Source organism: Bombina bombina, chromosome 3 (assembly GCF_027579735.1).
Source record: "Bombina bombina isolate aBomBom1 chromosome 3, aBomBom1.pri, whole genome shotgun sequence".
Classification (NCBI taxonomy): domain Eukaryota; kingdom Metazoa; phylum Chordata; class Amphibia; order Anura; family Bombinatoridae; genus Bombina; species Bombina bombina.
In genome coordinates, this window is record NC_069501.1 from 6,908,642 (window position 1) to 6,928,544 (window position 19,903).

General features: G+C 41.5%; 1 protein-coding gene across 1 annotated transcript in view; it reads right to left on the bottom strand.

Annotated features, from left to right (window-relative positions):
* Window positions 1–11,301: 11,301 nt before the first annotated feature.
* Window positions 11,302–19,903, bottom strand: part of VPS28 (VPS28 subunit of ESCRT-I) — a 103,211-nt gene continuing 94,609 nt past the window's right edge. The window contains exons 8-10 of the mRNA XM_053705707.1: window positions 12,823–12,876; window positions 11,944–12,035; window positions 11,302–11,677 (exon numbers count right to left, since the gene is read on the bottom strand). Of these exons, the coding sequence (XP_053561682.1) occupies window positions 11,560–11,677; window positions 11,944–12,035; window positions 12,823–12,876 (264 nt within the window). The 3' untranslated portion in view covers window positions 11,302–11,559. The remainder of the gene's footprint in view (window positions 11,678–11,943; window positions 12,036–12,822; window positions 12,877–19,903) is intronic.

A 19,903-nucleotide genomic window follows, 5' to 3' on the forward strand; every position in this document is an offset into this window, starting at 1 on the left:
TACTGTATATCATCTGCCTGTTGTACTGTATATCATCTGCCTGTTGTACTGTATATCACCTGTCTGTTGTACTGTATATCATCTGCCTGTTGTACTGTATATCATCTGTCTGTTGTACTGTATATCATCTGTCTGTTGTACTGTATATCATCTGTCTGCCTGTTGTACTGTATATCATCTGTCTGTTGTACTGTATATCATCTGTCTGTTGTACTGTATATCATCTGTCTGCCTGTTGTACTGTATATCATCTGTCTGCCTGTTGTACTGTATATCATCTGTCTGCCTGTTGTACTGTATATCATCTGTCTGCCTGTTGTACTGTATATCATCTGTCTGCCTGTTGTACTGTATATCATCTGTCTGCCTGTTGTACTGTATATCATCTGACTGCCTGTTGTACTGTATATCATCTGACTCACTGTTGTACTGTATATCATCTGACTGCCTGTTGTACTGTATATCATCTGACTGCCTGTTGTACTGTATATCATCTGTCTGCCTGTTGTACTGTATATCATCTGTCTGCCTGTTGTACTGTATATCATCTGTCTGCCTGTTGTACTGTATATCATCTGTCTGCCTGTTGTACTGTATATCATCTGACTGCCTGTTGTACTGTATATCATCTGTCTGCCTGTTGTACTGTATATCATCTGTCTGCCTGTTGTACTGTATATCATCTGTCTGCCTGTTGTACTGTATATCATCTGACTCACTGTTGTACTGTATATCATCTGACTGCCTGTTGTACTGTATATCATCTGACTGCCTGTTGTACTGTATATCATCTGTCTGCCTGTTGTACTGTATATCATCTGTCTGCCTGTTGTACTGTATATCATCTGACTGCCTGTTGTACTGTATATCATCTGTCTGCCTGTTGTACTGTATATCATCTGTCTGCCTGTTGTACTGTATATCATCTGTCTGCCTGTTGTACTGTATATCATCTGACTCACTGTTGTACTGTATATCATCTGACTGCCTGTTGTACTGTATATCATCTAACTGCCTGTTGTACTGTATATCATCTGTCTGCCTGTTGTACTGTATATCATCTGTCTGCCTGTTGTACTGTATATCATCTGTCTGCCTGTTGTACTGTATATCATCTGTCTGCCTGTTGTACTGTATATCATCTGACTGCCTGTTGTACTGTATATCATCTGTCTGCCTGTTGTACTGTATATCATCTGTCTGCCTGTTGTACTGTATATCATCTGTCTGCCTGTTGTACTGTATATCATCTGTCTGCCTGTTGTACTGTATATCATCTGTCTGCCTGTTGTACTGTATATCATCTGTCTGCCTGTTGTACTGTATATCATCTGTCTGCCTGTTGTACTGTATATCATCTGTCTGCCTGTTGTACTGTATATCATCTGTCTGCCTGTTGTACTGTATATCATCTGTCTGCCTGTTGTACTGTATATCATCTGACTGCCTGATGTACTGTATATCATCTGACTGCCTGATGTACTGTATATCATCTGACTGCCTGATGTACTGTATATCATCTGACTGCTTGTTGTACTGTATATCATCTGACTGCCTGTTGTACTGTATATCATCTGACTGCCTGTTGTACTGTATATCATCTGACTGCCTGATGTACTGTATATCATCTGACTGCTTGTTGTACTATATATCATCTGACTGCCTGTTGTACTGTATATCATCTGGCTGCCTGTTGTACTATATATCATCTGACTGCCTGTTGTACTGTATATCATCTGACTGCCTGTTGTACTGTATATCATCTGACTGCTTGTTGTACTGTATATCATCTGACTGTTGTACTATATATCATCTGACTGCCTGTTGTACTGTATATCATCTGACTCATTGTTGTACTGTATATCATCTGACTGCCTGTTGTACTGTATATCATCTGACTGCTTGTTGTACTGTATATCATCTGACTGCCTGTTGTACTGTATATCATCTGACTGCTTGTTGTACTGTATATCATCTGACTGCCTGTTGTACTGTATATCATCTGACTGCCTGTTGTACTGTATATCATCTGACTGCTTGTTGTACTGTATATCATCTGACTGCCTGTTGTACTGTATATCATCTGACTGCCTGTTGTACTGTATATCATCTGACTGCCTGTTGTACTGTATATCATCTGACTGCTTGTTGTACTGTATATCATCTGACTGCCTGTTGTACTGTATATCATCTGACTGCCTGTTGTACTGTATATCATCTGACTGCCTGTTGTACTGTATATCATCTGACTGCTTGTTGTACTGTATATCATCTGTCTGCCTGTTGTACTGTATATCATCTGACTGCCTGTTGTACTGTATATCATCTGTCTGCCTGTTGTACTGTATATCATCTGACTGCCTGTTGTACTGTATATCATCTGACTCACTGTTGTACTGTATATCATCTGACTGCCTGTTGTACTGTATATCATCTGACTGCCTGTTGTACTGTATATCATCTGACTGCCTGTTGTACTACTTGCTGAGGGAAGATATAGCTCCCTCTACCTTAGGGACCACTTGCCATGAGTCCCGAATGGTATCTGATATAGGAAACATTTTCTTAAAATTAGGAGAGGGAGAAAATGGTATACCTGGTCTATCCCATTCCTTACTAAAAATTTCCGAAATTCTCTTAGGAACCGGAAAAACATCAGTGTAAGTAGGAACTTCCAAATATTTATCCATTTTACATAATTTCTCTGGAGGAATCACAAATAGGATCACAATCATCCAGAGTCGCTAAAACCTCTCTAAGCAACAGGCGGAGGTGTTCAAGCTTAAATTTAAATGTAAAAAGATAGATAAAAATACACTCTGCACCTCGCCACAGCTCTGCTGTGGCACCTACCTGCTCCCAGGGTACTTCAAATCAAGTTTCCAACCCTTCAGACCAGCTACACAGTCCAGGAGCCACCGAGTTACTGTTTGCTGCTGCTAAGCCTGAAGGAAGTGCGCCAAAATAGGCTCCACCCCTTAAGGTCAAAAGTCGGAGTAGGCCCAAACAACACCGCATGGAAATGCAGTTTTGGACTAAAGTAAAAATACACACACAATATAACCCTCAAGCATAAAACCAATAAGTTTTAAGTGCCAAAAATAAAAAACATAAAACATTGTTTTTTATATTGTCTCCCATGTCACATAATGCCCAAATATCAACTAATGATAAATATAAAATAGGGACTCCAGTAACACCCCTCTTATTAAAAACAAAATTTATGCTTACCTGATAAATTTATTTCTCTTGTAAGGTGTATCCAGTCCACGGATTCATCCATTACTTGTGGGATATTCTCCTTCCCAACAGGGAGCTGCAAGAGGATCACCCACAGCAGAGCTGCTATATAGCTCCTCCCCTAACTGTCATATCCAGTCATTCGACCGAAGACAAGCGTGACTGTAGTTTAAAAATAAATAATTAACACCTGCCTTAAAATGACAGGGCGGGCCGTGGACTGGATACACCAGAAGATAAATAAATTTATCAGGTAAGCATAAATTTTGTTTTCTCTTGTAAGGTGTATCCAGTCCACGGATTCATCCATTACTTGTGGGATACCAATACCAAAGCTATAGGACACGGATGAAGGGAGGGACAAGGCAGGCGCTTAAACGGAGGGCACCACTGCCTGTTAGACCTTTCTCCCAAAAACAGCCTCCGAAGAAGCAAAAGTATCAAATTTGTAGAATTTAGAAAAGGTATGAAGCGAAGACCAAGTCGCCGCCTTACAAATCTGTTCAACAGAAGCCTCATTTTTAAAAGCCCATGTGGAAGCTACTGCTCTAGTGGAATGAGCTGTAATTCTCTCAGGAGGCTGCTGGCCAGCAGTCTCATAAGCTAAGCGGATTATACTTCTTAGCCAAAAAGAAAGAGAAGTTGCCGAAGCCTTTTGGCCTCTCCTCTGTCCAGAGTAGACAACAAACAATGCAGATGTTTGACAAATTTCTCTAGTAGCTTGTAAATAAAACTTTAAAGCACGAACCACGTCAAGATTGTGTAATAGACGTTCCTTCTTTGAAGAAGGATTAGGACACAGTGACGGAACAACAATATCCTGATTGATATTCTTATTAGATACTACCTTAGGTAGAAAACCAGGTTTGGTACGTAACACTACCTTATCTGCATGGAAAACGAGATAAGGGGAATCACATTGTAAAGCAGATAACTCCGAAACTCTTCGAGCCGAGGAGATAGCTACTAAAAACAGAACTTTCCAAGATAAGAGCTTAATATCTATGGAATGCAAAGGTTCAAACGGAACCGCTTGAAGAACTTTAAGAACTAAATTTAAACTCCATGGCGGAGCAACGGGTTTATAAACAGGCTTGATTCTAACCAGAGCCTGACAAAACGCCTGAACATCTGGAACCTCAGCCAGACGTTTGTGCAAAAGAATAGACAGAGCAGAAATCTGTCCCTTTAAGGAACTAGCTGACAAACCCTTCTCCAATCCTTCTTAAAGGATAATATCCTAGGAATCCTGACTTTACTCCATGAGTAACCCTTAGATTCACACCAATGAAGATATTTACACCATATCTTATGATAGATTTTCCTGGTGACAGGCTTTCGCGCCTGTATTAAGGTATCAATGACCAACTCGGAGAAACCACGCTTTGATAAAATCAAGCGTTCAATCTCCAAGCAGTCAGACGCAGAGAAATTAGATTTGGATGGTTGAAAGGACCCTGAAGTAGAAGGTCCTGTCTCAGCGGCAGAGTCCATGGTGGAAAGGATGACATGTCCACCAGATCTGAATACCAAGTCCTGCGTGGCCACGCAGGTGCTATCAAAATCACTGAAGCTCTCTCCTGCTTGATCTTGGCAATCAGACGAGGGAGCAGAGGAAACGGTGGAAACACATAAGCCAGGTTGAAGGACCAAGGCGCTGCTAGAGCATCTATTAGTGCTGCCTTGGGATCCCTGGACCTGGATCCGTAACAAGGAAGCTTGGCGTTCTGGCGAGACGCCATGAGATCCAGTTCTGGTTTGCCCCAAAGTTGAATCAACTGTGCAAATACCTCCGGATGGAGCTCCCACTCCCCCGGATGAAAAGTCTGTCGACTTAGAAAATCCGCCTCCCAGTTCTCTACTCCTGGGATATGGATAGCTGATAGATGGCAAGAGTGAATCTCTGCCCATAGAATTATCTTTGAAACCTCCAACATTGCCAGGGAACTCCTTGTTCCCCCTTGATGGTTGATGTAAGCTACAGTCGTGATGTTGTCCGACTGAAATCTGATGAACCTGAACGCAGCTAGCTGAGGCCAAGCCTGAAGAGCATTGAATATCGCTCTTAGTTCCAGAATGTTTATCGGAAGGAGTGCCTCCTCCTGAGTCCACGATCCCTGAGCCTTCAGGGAGTTCCAGACTGCACCCAAGACCAGAAGGCTGGCATCTGTTGTTACTATTGTCCAATCTGGCCTGCGGAAGGTCATACCTTTGGACAGATGGACCCGAGATAGCCACCAGAGAAGAGAATCCCTGGTCTCTTGATCCAGATTTAGTAGAGGGGACAAATCTGTGTAATCCCCATTCTACTGACTGAGCATGCAGAGTTGCAGCGGTCTGAGATGTAGGCGGGCAAACGGCACTATTTCCATTGCCGCTACCATTAAGCCGATTACTTCCATACACTGAGCCACTGAAGGGCGAGAAGTAGAATAAAGAACACGGCAGGAATTTAGAAGTTTTGACAACCTGGCCTCTGTCAGGTAAATCTTCATTTCTACAGAATCTATCAGAGTTCCAAGGAAGCAAACTCTTGTGAGAGGGGATAGAGAACTCTTTTCTTCGTTCACTTTCCACCCATGAGACCTCAGGAATGCCAGAACAATGTCCGTATGGGACTTGGCAATTTGAAAATTCGACACCTGAATCAGAATGTCGTCTAGGTAAGGGGCTACTGCTATACCCCGCGGCATTAGGACCGCCAGAAGTGACCCCAGAACCTTCGTAAAGATTCTTGGTGCCGTAGCTAACCCAAAGGGAAGAGCTACAAACTGGTAATGCCTGTCTAGGAAGGCGAACCTGAGAAACCGATGATGATCTCGGTGTATCGGAATGTGAAGATAAGCATCCTTTAAGTCCACGGTAGTCATATATTGACCCTCCTGGATCATAGGTAGGATGGTTCGAATAGTCTCCATCTTGAAGGATGGGACCCTGAGAAATTTGTTTAGGATCTTGAGATCTAAGATTGGTCTGAAGGTTCCCTCTTTCTTGGGAACCACAAACAGATTTGAATAGAAGCCTTGCCCCTGTTCCTCCCTTGGAACTGGGTGGATCACTCCCATAACTAGGAGGTCTTGAACACAACGTAAGAATGCCTCTCTCTTTATCTGGTTTGCAGATAATTGTGAGAGGTGAAATCTTCCTTTTGGGGAAGAAGCTTTGAAGTCCAGAAGATACCCCTGGGACACAATTTCCAACGTCCAGGGATCCTGCACATCTCTTGCCCAAGCCTGGGCGAAGAGAGAAAGTCTGCCCCCTACTAGATCCGTTACCGGATCGGGGGCTGATCTTTCATGCTGTCTTAGAGGCAGCAGCAGGCTTTTTGGCCTGCTTTCCTTTGTTCCAAGCCTGGTTAGGTCTCCAGACCGGCTTGGACTGGGCAAAATTTCCCTCTTGTTTTGTATTAGAGGAAGTTGATGCTGCGCCAGTCTTGAAGTTTCGAAAGGCACGAAAATTAGTCTGTTTGGTCCTTAATTTGTTGGACCTATCCTGAGGAAGGGCGTGACCTTTTCCTCCAGTAATATCAGAAATGATCTTCTTCAGTCCGGGCCCGAATAGGGTCTGCCCCTTGAAGGGAATATTGAGAAGCTTAGACTTTGAAGTAACGTCAGCTGACCAGGATTTAAGCCATAACGCCCTACGCGCTTGAATAGCAAAACCTGAGTTCTTAGCCGTTAGTTTGGTTAAATGAACAACGGCATCAGAAACAAATGAATTGGCTAGCTTAAGAGCATTAAGCTTGTCAAGTTTATCATCCAATGGGGTTTCTACCTGTAGAGCCTCTTCCAGAGACTCAAACCAGAAGGCTGCAGCAGCAGTGACAGGGGCAATGCATGCAAGAGGCTGGAGAATAAAACCCTGTTGAATAAACATTTTCTTAAGGTAACCCCTTTTTATCCATTGGATCTAGGAAAGCACAAATGTCGTCGACGGGGATAGTTGTACGCTTAGCTAGGGTAGAGACTGCTCCCTCCACCTTAGGGACCGTTTGCCATAAGTCCCGTGTAGCGGCATCTATGAGAAACATCTTTTTAAAAACAGGAGGGGGAGAGAACGGTACACCTGGTCTATCCCATTCCTTGGTAATAGTTTCTGAAAACCTCTTAGGTATTGGAAAAACATCAGTGTAAACAGGCACTGCATAGTATTTATCCAATCTACACAATTTCTCTGGGACCATAATGGTGTCACAGTCATTCAGAGCAGCTAAAACCTCCCTGAGCAACACGCGGAGGTGTTCAAGCTTAAATTTAAATGTAGACATATCAGAATCAGGTTGAATTATCTTCCCTGAGTCAGAAAAATCACCCACAGATAGAAGCTCTCCTTCCTCAGCTTCTGCATATTGTGAGGGGATATCAGACATAGCTACTAAAGCGTCAGAGTGCTCTGTATTTTTCCTAGCCCCAGAGCTGTATTGCTTTCCTTGTAACCCTGGTAGTTTGGACAATACCGCTGTAAGGGTATGATCCATAACTGCCGCCATGTCTTGTAAGGTAAATGCTATGGGCGTGCCAGATGTACTTGGCACCTCTAGAGCGGGCGTCCCTTGAGCGGGAGTCATAGGTTCTGACACGTGGGGAGAGTTAGTCGGCATAACTTTCCCCTTGTCAGTTTCCTCTGGTGATAAATCTTTTAAAGCCAGAATATGATCTTTATAACTTATAGTAAGATCAGTGCATTTGGTACACATTCTAAGAGGGGGTTCCACAATGGCTTCTAAACATAATGAACAATGAGTTTCCTCTATGTCAGACATGTTTAACAGACTAGTAATGAGACCAGCAAGCTTGGAAAACACTATAATAACTGAACAAGCAAAAAATAAAAACGGTACTGTGCCTTTAAGAGAAAAAAACAATCACAGAAACTGCAAAACAGTGAAAAAAGCAGTAAATTTTACGAAATTTTTACAGTGTGTATAATAGACTGAAATAGCATTGCACCCACTTGCAAATGGATGATTAACCCCTTAATTTCAAAACCGGATAAAAAAACCCCGATATAAACGTTTTTAAACAGCTCTACTGTGGCTCCTACCTGCCTGACTTTGGAAGGCACAAAAACCCTTTAGAGAGGTCCTATATGTTCAGGGGACTCCTTCAGGGAAGCTGGATGTCTCAAGCTGCAAAAACTACTGCGCAATTTAGGCGTAAAATTAGGCCCCTCCCAACCTGTACTCACATTGAGAGGGCCTTAAAAAACTATCTCTAGGCAAAATCTAGCCAGCCATGTGGAAAAACTGGGCCCCAGAATAAAGTTTTATTACCATTTGTAATAAACGTTTATATACATCAAGCAAACGTTATATCTATTCAGTAATGAGAGTAAATAATAAAAATATTACCCTTTACAGCAAGCATGATACCAGTCATTATTAAATCACTGTAATCAGGCTTACCTTTTTTTTTTTTTTAATATTTCTTTATTAGTTGAGACACATTTGTGATAATACAATCATAGTTCAGAGACTTGGTCATCTTAAGACTTGCATTACCTTTTGTTTCCAATTAGGACACGACATATATATACATACAAAGAAAATTAAACATCATTTTGTTTTCAAATTTGTCTCATTTTTTTTCTGTTAACCCAAATGTGCTACTCACATTTTTATTTATATAAAACAAATTCTACGTAGAAGAAAAAAAAACAAAAAAAAAACTTTTGATTGAAGATAAACTACATTAATGCACCACATCTCTCTAGCTACTACCCTTGTCGAGAGCTGCAAGAGAATGACTGGGAGGTGGCAGTTAGGGGAGGAGCTATATAGACAGCTCTGCTGTGGGTGATCCTCTTGCAGCTCCCTGTTGGGAAGGAGAATATCCCACAAGTAATGGATGAATCCGTGGACTGGATACACCTTACAAGAGAAATAGGTTTTACTGCTTACCCCATTCCCATACAGAGAAATAATGCCAGCCAGTTCTGATACACCAAGTCTCCTCAGAAAAAAAGGTTGCACATACCTTAATGCTGCTTGTAGCATGAAACCGGTCTCCACACTGAAGATGTCTCATGGTTACCTTCAGAAGCCTTGTGGGAACCAGCGTGGATCTTAGTTCCAAATGCTAAGATCATCAAACCTCAGGGCAGAAATCTTCTTCCATATCTCCCTGAGGAATATAGTACGCACCGGTACCATTTAAAATAAAAAACTTCTTGATTGAATAAACTAAAAGTAACACCTCACTTTACCATGTCTTCCTAGTATATCAGAGGCAAAGAGAATGACTGGGGGTGGAGGGGAAGGGGAGGGGCTATATATATACAGCTCTGCTGTGGTGCTCTTTGTCACTTCCTGTTAGCAGGAGGTTAATATCCCACAAGTAAGGATGAAATCCGTGGACTCGTCATATCTTTGTAAAAGAAAATATTTTACTGAAGCAGCTGTCTGCGTTTGGAGTTATACTGGAAGACTGGCAGTATAAAACCGGGTGTGCGTCTGAACCCAGAGCCTGGTTGGCTCTTCTAAGTGTGAGTAGCCCCCTGGAGGGACCACTGGTGTGAATAATATCTTTGTTATCAAACATATTGCACTATATTGTTTCTATTTTTATTTTGGAAGTTTGAAAGAAATCCTAAATTTACCAAGAGGAAGGAGAAACCACACGGATCACACATATCCTTAAATTGGAATATATATTTTCCTTTAAGATTTTGTAATTTAAATCATTCACTTTTTATTTTTATTCTGTTATACACCAAGTGAATTTTGTGTACTTTTTGTATCATCCATAACTCAAGTGCTTAAGAAGTTTCCGGATGACCTATTTTTCACTTCTCTGGACGACTGAGAAGTTCCAGCTTGCTCATAAAGCAGTACCTACCAGTCAGCACAATGCCATATCCCAATCCTGCCTACCTACCTACCAGTAAGCGCAATGCCATACCCCAGGCCTGCCCACCTACCAGTCAGCACAATGCCATACCCCAATCCTGCCTACCTACCTACCAGTAAGCACAGTGCCATAGCACAGTCCTGCACACCTACCAGTAAGCGCAATGCCATACCCCAGTCCTGCCCACCTACCAGTCAGCACAATGCCATACCCCAATCCTGCCTACCTACCAGTAAGCACAATGCCATACCACAGTCCTGCACACCTACCAGTAAGCGCAATTCCATACCCCAGTCCTGCACACCTACCAGAAAGCGCAATGCCATACCCCAGTCCTGCCCATCTACCAGCAAGAACAATGCCATACCCCAGTCCTGCCCATCTACCAGCAAGCACAATGCCATACCCCAGTCCTGCCCGCCTACCAGTAAGCACAATGCCATACCCCAGTCCTGTCCTCCTACCAGTAAGCACAACGCCATACCCCAGTCCTGCCTGCCTACCAGTAAGCACAATGCCATACCCCAGTCCTGCCCGCCTACCAGTAAGCACAATGCCATACCCCAGTCCTGCCCGCCTACCAGTAAGCACAATGCCATACCCCAGTCCTGCCCGCCTACCAGTAAGCACAATGCCATACCCCAGTCCTGCCCGCCTACCAGTAAGCACAATGCCAAACCCCAGTCCTGCCTTCCTACCAGTAAGTGCAATGCCATAGCGCAGTCCTGCCTTCCTACCAGTAAGTGCAATGCCATAGCACAGTCTTGCACACCTATCAGTAAGTGCAATGCCATACCAAAGTCCTGCCTGCCAGTAAGTGCAATGCTATAGCACCGTTCTGCCCAACTACCATTAAGCGCAATGCCATAGCACAATCCTGAACACCTATCCAGTACATATACAATAGTAATATTATAAACTTTATAATATTTTACTCTATTTAACAAGTAATGCTCATAAGTATGGCAGACGTTGCGCAGGTTGTAGGATGAGCCTTAGCGGTACAGGCGGAATATGGAGGAGGTGGTTGTGCTACAGGAGCGAGCAGGCTCAGTCATGGCAGTGAGCACAGGTTGAAGGGTCATGAAAAGGAGCCCAGATCCAGCAGTCTTTAGGGCCTATAGCGCACACTGCAGAATATGTAGCTCACTAAATCAGTGACACAGCTGTGTGCTGGTTAATCTCTGGGCAAAATAACACAATAAAACTCCTGTCTTGTAACAGGGGGTAACATTTATTGATACAAAATAACCATTAGAACGTACAGAAATAAAGGGTCCAGGCAGAAGAAATTAGAATTCATGACCATGAGCAATGTGTATCCGGCTCACAGCACCAGAGGGACATACCTGACCCTGAAACACACAAAACTAACTAGAGAGCCTATAACTACTATAGTAAAAGGATCATGATGAAGGGACAATAAATAATCTAAAGTATACAGAGATCAATAAATCTTATAATGTGGTGGTTAGGAATGAAGAAAACGGTTGAAGGCGTTGTAGGCAGACTCTAAATCAAAAAGCATCTGGCGCACTTGAGAATCATCCAGCTCATCAGAGGCCGACATGCTGCTCAGCTTCTGCAGCCTAAAATCAACAAAGTAGGAATTAGTAGGTGGGACCAACACAAACTGCTACTGAGACACAAACAGCTCTGGGGGGGGACGACTTAAAGGCAAACATGGATGAACACAGAGTAAAACGCGTGAGCACACGCACATACGCAAAATGCGTGACAACACACACATGCGTAAAATTGTCTTTATTATTAAGATCTGAACATATATGTTAGCACTCATGTGCCTAAAACAGTGTTTACTAATTTATTAACAAGTGTCATGGAAGCTACTAACCACTGACTGACTTTCTCTCGTCCTTCAAAGTCCTGGGGTAGATGGCTCATTCTGTTCATGGTCTCCATCAACTCGCGCAAATCAGGTTGGATCTGTCACAGAGCATAAAATGTTAAGGGACAAAAACAGAAGAATATGAGCACAAGTGGCGAGTAAAACAAGTGCAAGTGATTCAGGATACAAAAAGTTGACAGAGGACACCGTACAATAGGGGCAAGAGCCTTGAGTACCTATTGGTATTAATCAGTCAGTACGGCAAAAGGGAGCGGCGTGTACCTATAGGTATTAACCAGTCAGTATGTTGTGGTGTGCCTATTTGTATAGGACAATACAGTAGGGGCAGTACAGTGGTGTGCCTATTTGAATTAGACAGTACGGCAGGGTGGTGTGCCTACTTGTATAAGAAGGTATGGTAGGGTGGTGTGCCTATTTGTATAAGACGGTACGGGCGGTAGGGTGGTGTTCCTATTTGTATAAGACGGTAACGCACGGGGAAGTGTTCTATTACTACTTGTATAAAATAGTCAGTACTGTGGGCACTACAGTTGTGTCTCTATGTGCATAAAACTATCAGTATAGCGGGTGCTGCACTGTGTGCCCATTTGGATTATTCACATACAATGTGGAGCAATATGAGGTGTCCCTGGGCGACTGGCGACTTTGCTAAGAAAATACAATTCTGGCACAGGAAGTAGAGATGTGGCTTTACACCACTTACAAAGAAATTTTCTCTTCAGGGAGCAGCACAATTCTAGAACTTATGAGATCAGTAACAACAGGTTACTATGTCCTCATGGTCACTCTCAGTCGGTCAGTGTTTGTAAAACAGACTCATTTTCAATAAACCTGCACAGCTGTACTGTATGTCGAGTGACTCACCTCGTCCATAGCTCTGATCTCAAGACGCAGTTTGTCCATCACCGTAATGAAAAGCTAGAAGAAGAAGCAGAAAATCAGTCAAACTGCGGCACACACTCACTGAACAGCCAAGTGGCACACGCCCTCTACAAAAAACATAATTTATGTAAGAACTTACCTGATAAATTCATTTCTTTCATATTAGCAAGAGTCCATGAGCTAGTGACGTATGGGATATACATTCCTACCAGGAGGGGCAAAGTTTCCCAAACCTTAAAATGCCTATAAATACACCCCTCACCACACCCACAATTCAGTTTAACGAATAGCCAAGAAGTGGGGTGATAAGAAAAAAGTGCGAAAGCATATAAAATAAGGAATTGGAATAATTGTGCTTTATACAAAAAAATCATAACCACCACAAAAAAGGGCGGGCCTCATGGACTCTTGCTAATATGAAAGAAATGAATTTATCAGGTAAGTTCTTACATAAATTATGTTTTCTTTCATGTAATTAGCAAGAGTCCATGAGCTAGTGACGTATGGGATAATGACTACACAAGATGTGGATCTTTCCACACAAGAGTCACTAGAGAGGGAGGGATAAAATAAAGACAGCCAATTCCTGCTGAAAATAATCCACACCCAAAATAAAGTTTAATGAAAAAACATAAGCAGAAGATTCAAACTGAAAACGCTGCCTGAAGTACTTTTCTACCAAAAACTGCTTCAGAAGAAGAAAATACAACAAAATGGTAGAATTTGGTAAAAGTATGCAAAGAGGACCAAGTTGCCGCTTTGCAAATCTGATCAACCGAAGCTTCATTCCTAAACGCCCAGGAAGTAGAACTGACCTAGTAGAATGAGCTGTAATCCTATGAGGCGGAGTCTTACCCGACTCAACATAGGCAAGATGAATTAAAGATTTCAACCAAGATGCCAAAGAAATGGCAGAAGTTTTCTGGCCTTTCAAAAACCGGAAAAGATAACAAATAAACTTGAAGTCTTTCGGAAAGACTTAGTAGCTTCAACATAATATTTCAAAGCTCTAATAACATCCAAAGAATGCAACGATTTCTCCTTAGAATTCTTAGGATTAAGACATAATGAAGGAACCACAATGTCTCCACTAATGTTGTTGGAATTCACAACTTAGGTAAAAATTCAAAAGAAGTTCGCAACACCGCCTTATCCTGATGAAAAATCAGAAAAGGAGACTCACAAGAAAGAGCAGATAATTCAGAAACTCTTCTGGCAGAAGAGATGGCCAAAAGGAACAAAACTTTCCAAGAAAGTAATTTAATATCCAATGAATGCATAGGTTCAAATGGAGGAGCTTGAAGAGCCCCCAGAACCAAATTCAAACTCCAAGGAGGAGAAATTGACTTAATGACAGGCTTTATACGAACCAAAGATTGTACAAAACAATGAATATCAGGAAGAATAGCAATCTGTCTGTGAAAAAGAACAGAAAGAGCAGAGATTTGACCTTTCAAGGAACTTGCGGACAAACCCTTATCTAAACCATCCTGAAGAAACTGTAATATTCTCGGTATTCTAAAAGAATGCCAAGAAAAATGATGAGAAAGACACCAAGAAATATAAGTCTTCCAGACTCTATAATATATCTCTCTGGATACAGATTTACGAGCCTGTAACATAGTATTAATCACAGAGTCAGAGAAACCTCTTTGACCAAGAATCAAGCGTTCAATCTCCATACCTTTAAATTTAAGGATTTCAGATCCTGATGGAAAAAAGGACCTTGAGACAAAAGGTCTGGTCTTAACGGAAGAGTCCACGGTTGGCAAGAGGCCATCCGGACAAGATCCACATACCAAAACCTGTGAGGCCATGCCGGAGCTACCAGCAGAACAAACGAGCATTCCTTCAGAATCTTGGAGATTACTCTTGGAAAAAGAACTAGAGGCGGAAAGATATAGGCAGGATGATACTTCCAAGGAAGTGATAATGCATCCACTGCCTCCGCCTGAGGATCCCGGGATCTGGACAGATACCTGGGAAGTTTCTTGTTTAGATGAGAAGCCATCAGATCTATTTCTGGAAGTTCCCACATTAGAACAATCTGAAGAAATACCTCTGGGTGAAGAGACCATTCGCCCGGATGCAACGTTTGGCGACTGAGATAATCCGCTTTCCAATTGTCCATACCTGGGATATGAACCACAGAGATTAGACAGGAGCTGGATTCCACCCAAACCAAAATTCGAGATACTTCTTTCATAGCCAGAGGACTGTGAGTCCCTCCTTGATGATTGATGTATGCCACAGTTGTGACATTGTCTATCTGAAAACAAATGAACAACTCTCTCTTGAGAAGAGGCCAAGACTGAAGAGCTCTGAAAATTGCACGGAGTTCCAAAATATTGATCGGAAATCTCACCTCCTGAGATTCCCAAACCCCTTGTGCCGTCAGATACCCCCACACAGCTCCCCAACCTGTAAGACTTGCATCTGTTGAGATTATAGTCCAGGTCGGAAGAACAAAGAAGCCCCCTGAACTAAACGATGGTGATCTGTCCACCATGTCAGAGAGTGTTGTAAAATCGGTTTAAAGATATTAATTGAGATATCTTTGAGTAATCCCTGCACCATTGGGTCAGCATACAGAGCTGAAGAGGTCGCATGTGAAAACGAGCAAAGGAGATCGCATCTGATGCGGCAGTCCTAAGACCCAACATTTCCATGCATAAGGCTACCAAAGGGAATGATTGTGACTGAAGGTTTTGACAAGCTGATATCAATGTTAAACTTCTCTTGTCTGACAAGGACAGAGTCATAGACACTGAATTTATGTACAAAAACCTAAAAAGGTTACCCTTGTCTGAGGAATCAATGAACTGAATGGTAAATTGATCCTCCAACCATGAAATTGAAGAAACAACACAAGTCGATTCGTATGAGATTCTTCGAAAATGAGAAGACTGAGCAAGTACCAAGATATCGTCCAAATAAGGAAATACCAAAACCCTATTCTCTGATTACAGAAAAAAGGGGCACCGAGAACCTTTGAAAAAAATTCTTGGAACTGAGGCTAGACCAAACGGTAGAGCCACAAAACTGGTAATGCTTGTCTAAAAAGAGAATCTCAGACACTAAAAGTGATCTGGATGAATCGGAATATGCAGATACACATCCTGTAAATCTATTGTAGACATATAATGCCCTTGCTAAACAAAAGGCAGGATAGTCCTACAGAAACCATCTTGAATGTTGGTATCCTAACATAACGATTCAATAATGACAGATCCGGAACTGGTCTGAAGGAATTGACCTTCTTTGGTACAAATGAAGAGATAAAATAAAACCCCAGCCCCTGTTCCAGAACTGGAACTGGCATAAATACTCCAGCCAACTCTAGATCTGAAACACATTACAGAAATGCTGAGCCTTTGCTGTGTTAACTGGGACACGGGAAAGAAAAGAATCTCTTAGCAGGAGGCCTTAACTTGAAGCCAATTCTGTACCTTTCTGAAACAATGTTTCTGAAACCAGAGATTAAGAACGGAATTGATCCAAATTTCTTTGAAGAAAACGTAATCTGCCCCATACCAGCTGAGCTGGAATAAGGGCCGCACCTTCATAGGTACTTAGGAGCTGGCTATAGGTTTCTATAAGGCTTGGATATATTCCAAACTGGAAATAGTTTCCAAACTGATACCGCTCCTGAGGATGAAGGATCAGGCTTTTGTTCCTTGTAAGGAAAGGAACTAAAATGATTATTTACCCTGGAAAGAAAGGGAAAGCAAAGATGACTTAGAAGACATGTCAGCATTCCAAGTTTAATCCATAAAGCTTCTCTAGCTAAAATAGCTAGAGACATATACCTGACATCAACTCTAATGATATCAAAAGATGGTATCACCAATAAAATTATTAGCATGTTATAGAATAATAATAATGCTATAAAATTATGATCTGTTACTTGTTGCTCTAAAGCTTCTAATCAAAAAGTTGAAGCTGCAGCAACATCCGCTAAAAATATAGCAGGTCTAAGAAGATTACCTGAACATAAGTAAGCTTTTCTTAGAAAGGATTCAATTTTCCTATCTAAAGGATCCTTAAATGAAGTACTATCTGCCGTAGGAATAGTAGTACATTAGCAGGAGTAGAGATAGCCCCATAACCTTAGGGATTTTTGTCTCAAAAAACTCTAATCTGTCAGATGGCACAGGATATAATTTGCTTAAACGTCTAGAAGGAGTAAATAAATTACCCAAATTATTCCATTCCCTGGAAATTACTTCAGAAATAGCATCAGGGAGATAAAACACTTCTGGAATAACTACAGGAGATTTAAAAACCTTATTTAAACGTTTACATTTAGAATCAAGAGGACCAGAATCCTCTATTTCTAATGCAAATAACACTTCTTTAAGTAAAGAACGAATAAATTCCATCTTGAACAAATACAAAGATTTATCAGCATCAACCTCTGAGACAGAAACCTCTGAACCAGAAGAACCATTATCAGTATCAGAATGATGATGTTCATTTAAAAATTCATCTGAAAAAAGAGAAGTTTTAAAAGACTTTTATGTATACTAGAAGGAGAAATAACAGACATAGCCTTCTTAATGGATTTAAAAAATAAAATCTCTTATGTTATCAGGAACACTCTGAAAATTAGATGTTGACGGAACAGCAACAGGTAATGTAACAGTACTAAAGGAAATTTTATCTGCATTAATAAGTTTGACATGACATGCAATACAAATAACAGCTGGAGAAACAGATACCAAAAGTTTATAGCAGATACACTTAGCTTGGTAGCTCCAGCACTGTGCAGTGACTTTCCTGAAGTAACTTCTGACTCAGTTGCAACGTGGAACATCTTGCAATATGTAAAAGAAAAAAACAACATATAAAGCAAAATTGATCAAATTCCTTAAATGACAGTTTCAGGAATGGGAAAAAATGCCAAAGAACAAGCTTCTAGCAACCAGAAGCAATAAAAAATGAGACTTAAATAATGTGGAGACAAAAGTGACGCCCATATTTTTTCGCGCCAAATAAGACGCCCACATTATTTGGCGCCTAAATGCTTTTTGGCGCCAAAAATGACGCCACATCCGGAACGCCGACATTTTTGGCGCAAAATAACGTCAAAGAATGACGCAACTTCCGGCGACACGTATGACGCCGGAAACGGAAATATAATTTTTGCGCCAAAAAAGTCCGCGCCAAGAATGACGCAATAAAATGAAGCATTTTCAGCCCCCGCGAGCCTAACAGCCCACAGGGAAAAAGTCAAATTTTAAGGTAAAAAATGTTAAATTAAAATGCATTATCCCAAATATGAAACTGACTGTCTGAAAAATAAGGAAAGTTGAACATTCTGAGTCAAGGCAAATAAATGTTTGAATACATATATTTAGAACTTTATAAACAAAGTGCCCAACCATAGCTAGGAGTGTCACAGAAAATAAGACTTACTTACCCCAGGACACTCATCTACATATAGCAGATAGCCAAACCAGTACTGAAACGAGAATCAGTAGAGGTAATGGTATATATAAGAGTATATCGTCGATCTGAAAAGGGAGGTAAGAGATGAATCTCTACGACCGATAACAGAGAACCTATGAAATAGACCCCTTAGAAGGAGATCACTGCATTCAAATAGGCAATACTCTCCTCACATCCCTCTGACATTCACTGCACGCTGAGAGGAAAACCGGGCTCCAACTTGCTGCGGAGCGCATATCAACGTAGAATCTAGCACAAACTTACTTCACCACCTCCATCGGAGGCAAAGTTTGTAAAACTGAATTGTGGGTGTGGTGAGGGGTGTATTTATAGGCATTTTAAGGTTTGGGAAACTTTGCCCCTCCTGGTAGGAATGTATATCCCATACGTCACTAGCTCATGGACTCTTGCTAATTACATGAAAGAAACATAATTTATTCTTGCCTGATACATTTATTTATTTCTTGACACGGTGAGTCCACGGATCATCTTAATTACTGTTGGGAATATCACTCCTGACCAGCAGGAGGAGGCAAAGAGCACCACAGCAAAAGCTGTTAAATACCACTCCCCCTACCCACAATCCCCAGTCATTCGACCAAAGGGAAAGGAAGTAATCTAAGGTGCAGAGGTGCCTGAAGTTTATAGAAAAGCAAACTGTCTGAAAAACAGGGCAGGCTGTGGACTCACCATGTCAATAAATAAATAAAAATGTATCAGGTAAGAATAAATTATGTTTTCTTTCTAATGACACGGTGAGTCCACGGATCATCTTAATTACTGTTGGGAACCAATACCCAAGCTAGAGGACACGGATGATAAGGGAGGGACAAGATTGTTAACCTAAACAGAAGGCACCACTGCTTGAAGAACTTTTCTCCCAAAAAAAGCCTCTGCTGAAGCAAAAGTATAAAATTTGTAAAATTTAGAAAAATTATGCAAAGATGACCAAGTCGCAGCCTTGCAAAGCTGATCTACAGAAGCTCCATTTTTGAAAGCCCAAGAAGATGAAACAGCCCTCCTGGAATGAGCCATGATTCTCTCAGGAGGCTGTTGACCAGCAGTCTCATATGCCAAGCAAATAACACTCCTCAACCAACAAGAGAAGTAGCCGTAGCTTTCTTACCCTTACGCTTCCCAGAAAAGACGACAAAGAAGTAGACTGGCAAAAATCCTTAGTCGTCTGCAAATAAGATTTCAATGCACGAACCACATTGAGGTTGTGCAACAAACGCTCCTTATGAGAAGAAAGATTAGGACACAAAGAAGGAGCAACAATCTCTTGATTAATATTCCTATCAGAAACAACCTTGGGAAGAAAACCCAAGGCAGTACGCAGAACTACCTTATCAGAGTGAAAAATAAGAAAAGGGGATTCATACTGTAAGGCTGAAAGCTCCGAAACTCTTTGAGATGAAGAAATAGCCACCAGAAAAAAAACCTTCCAAGATAACATCTTAATATCCAAAGAATGCATAGGTTCAAACAGAGCCTGTTGAAGGACTAAGAACCAAATTAAGACTCCAAGGTGGAGTAGTAGACTTAAACACAGGACAAATTCTAACCAAGGCCTGAGAAAAAGAAAGAACATCTGGCACATCCGCCAGGCGCT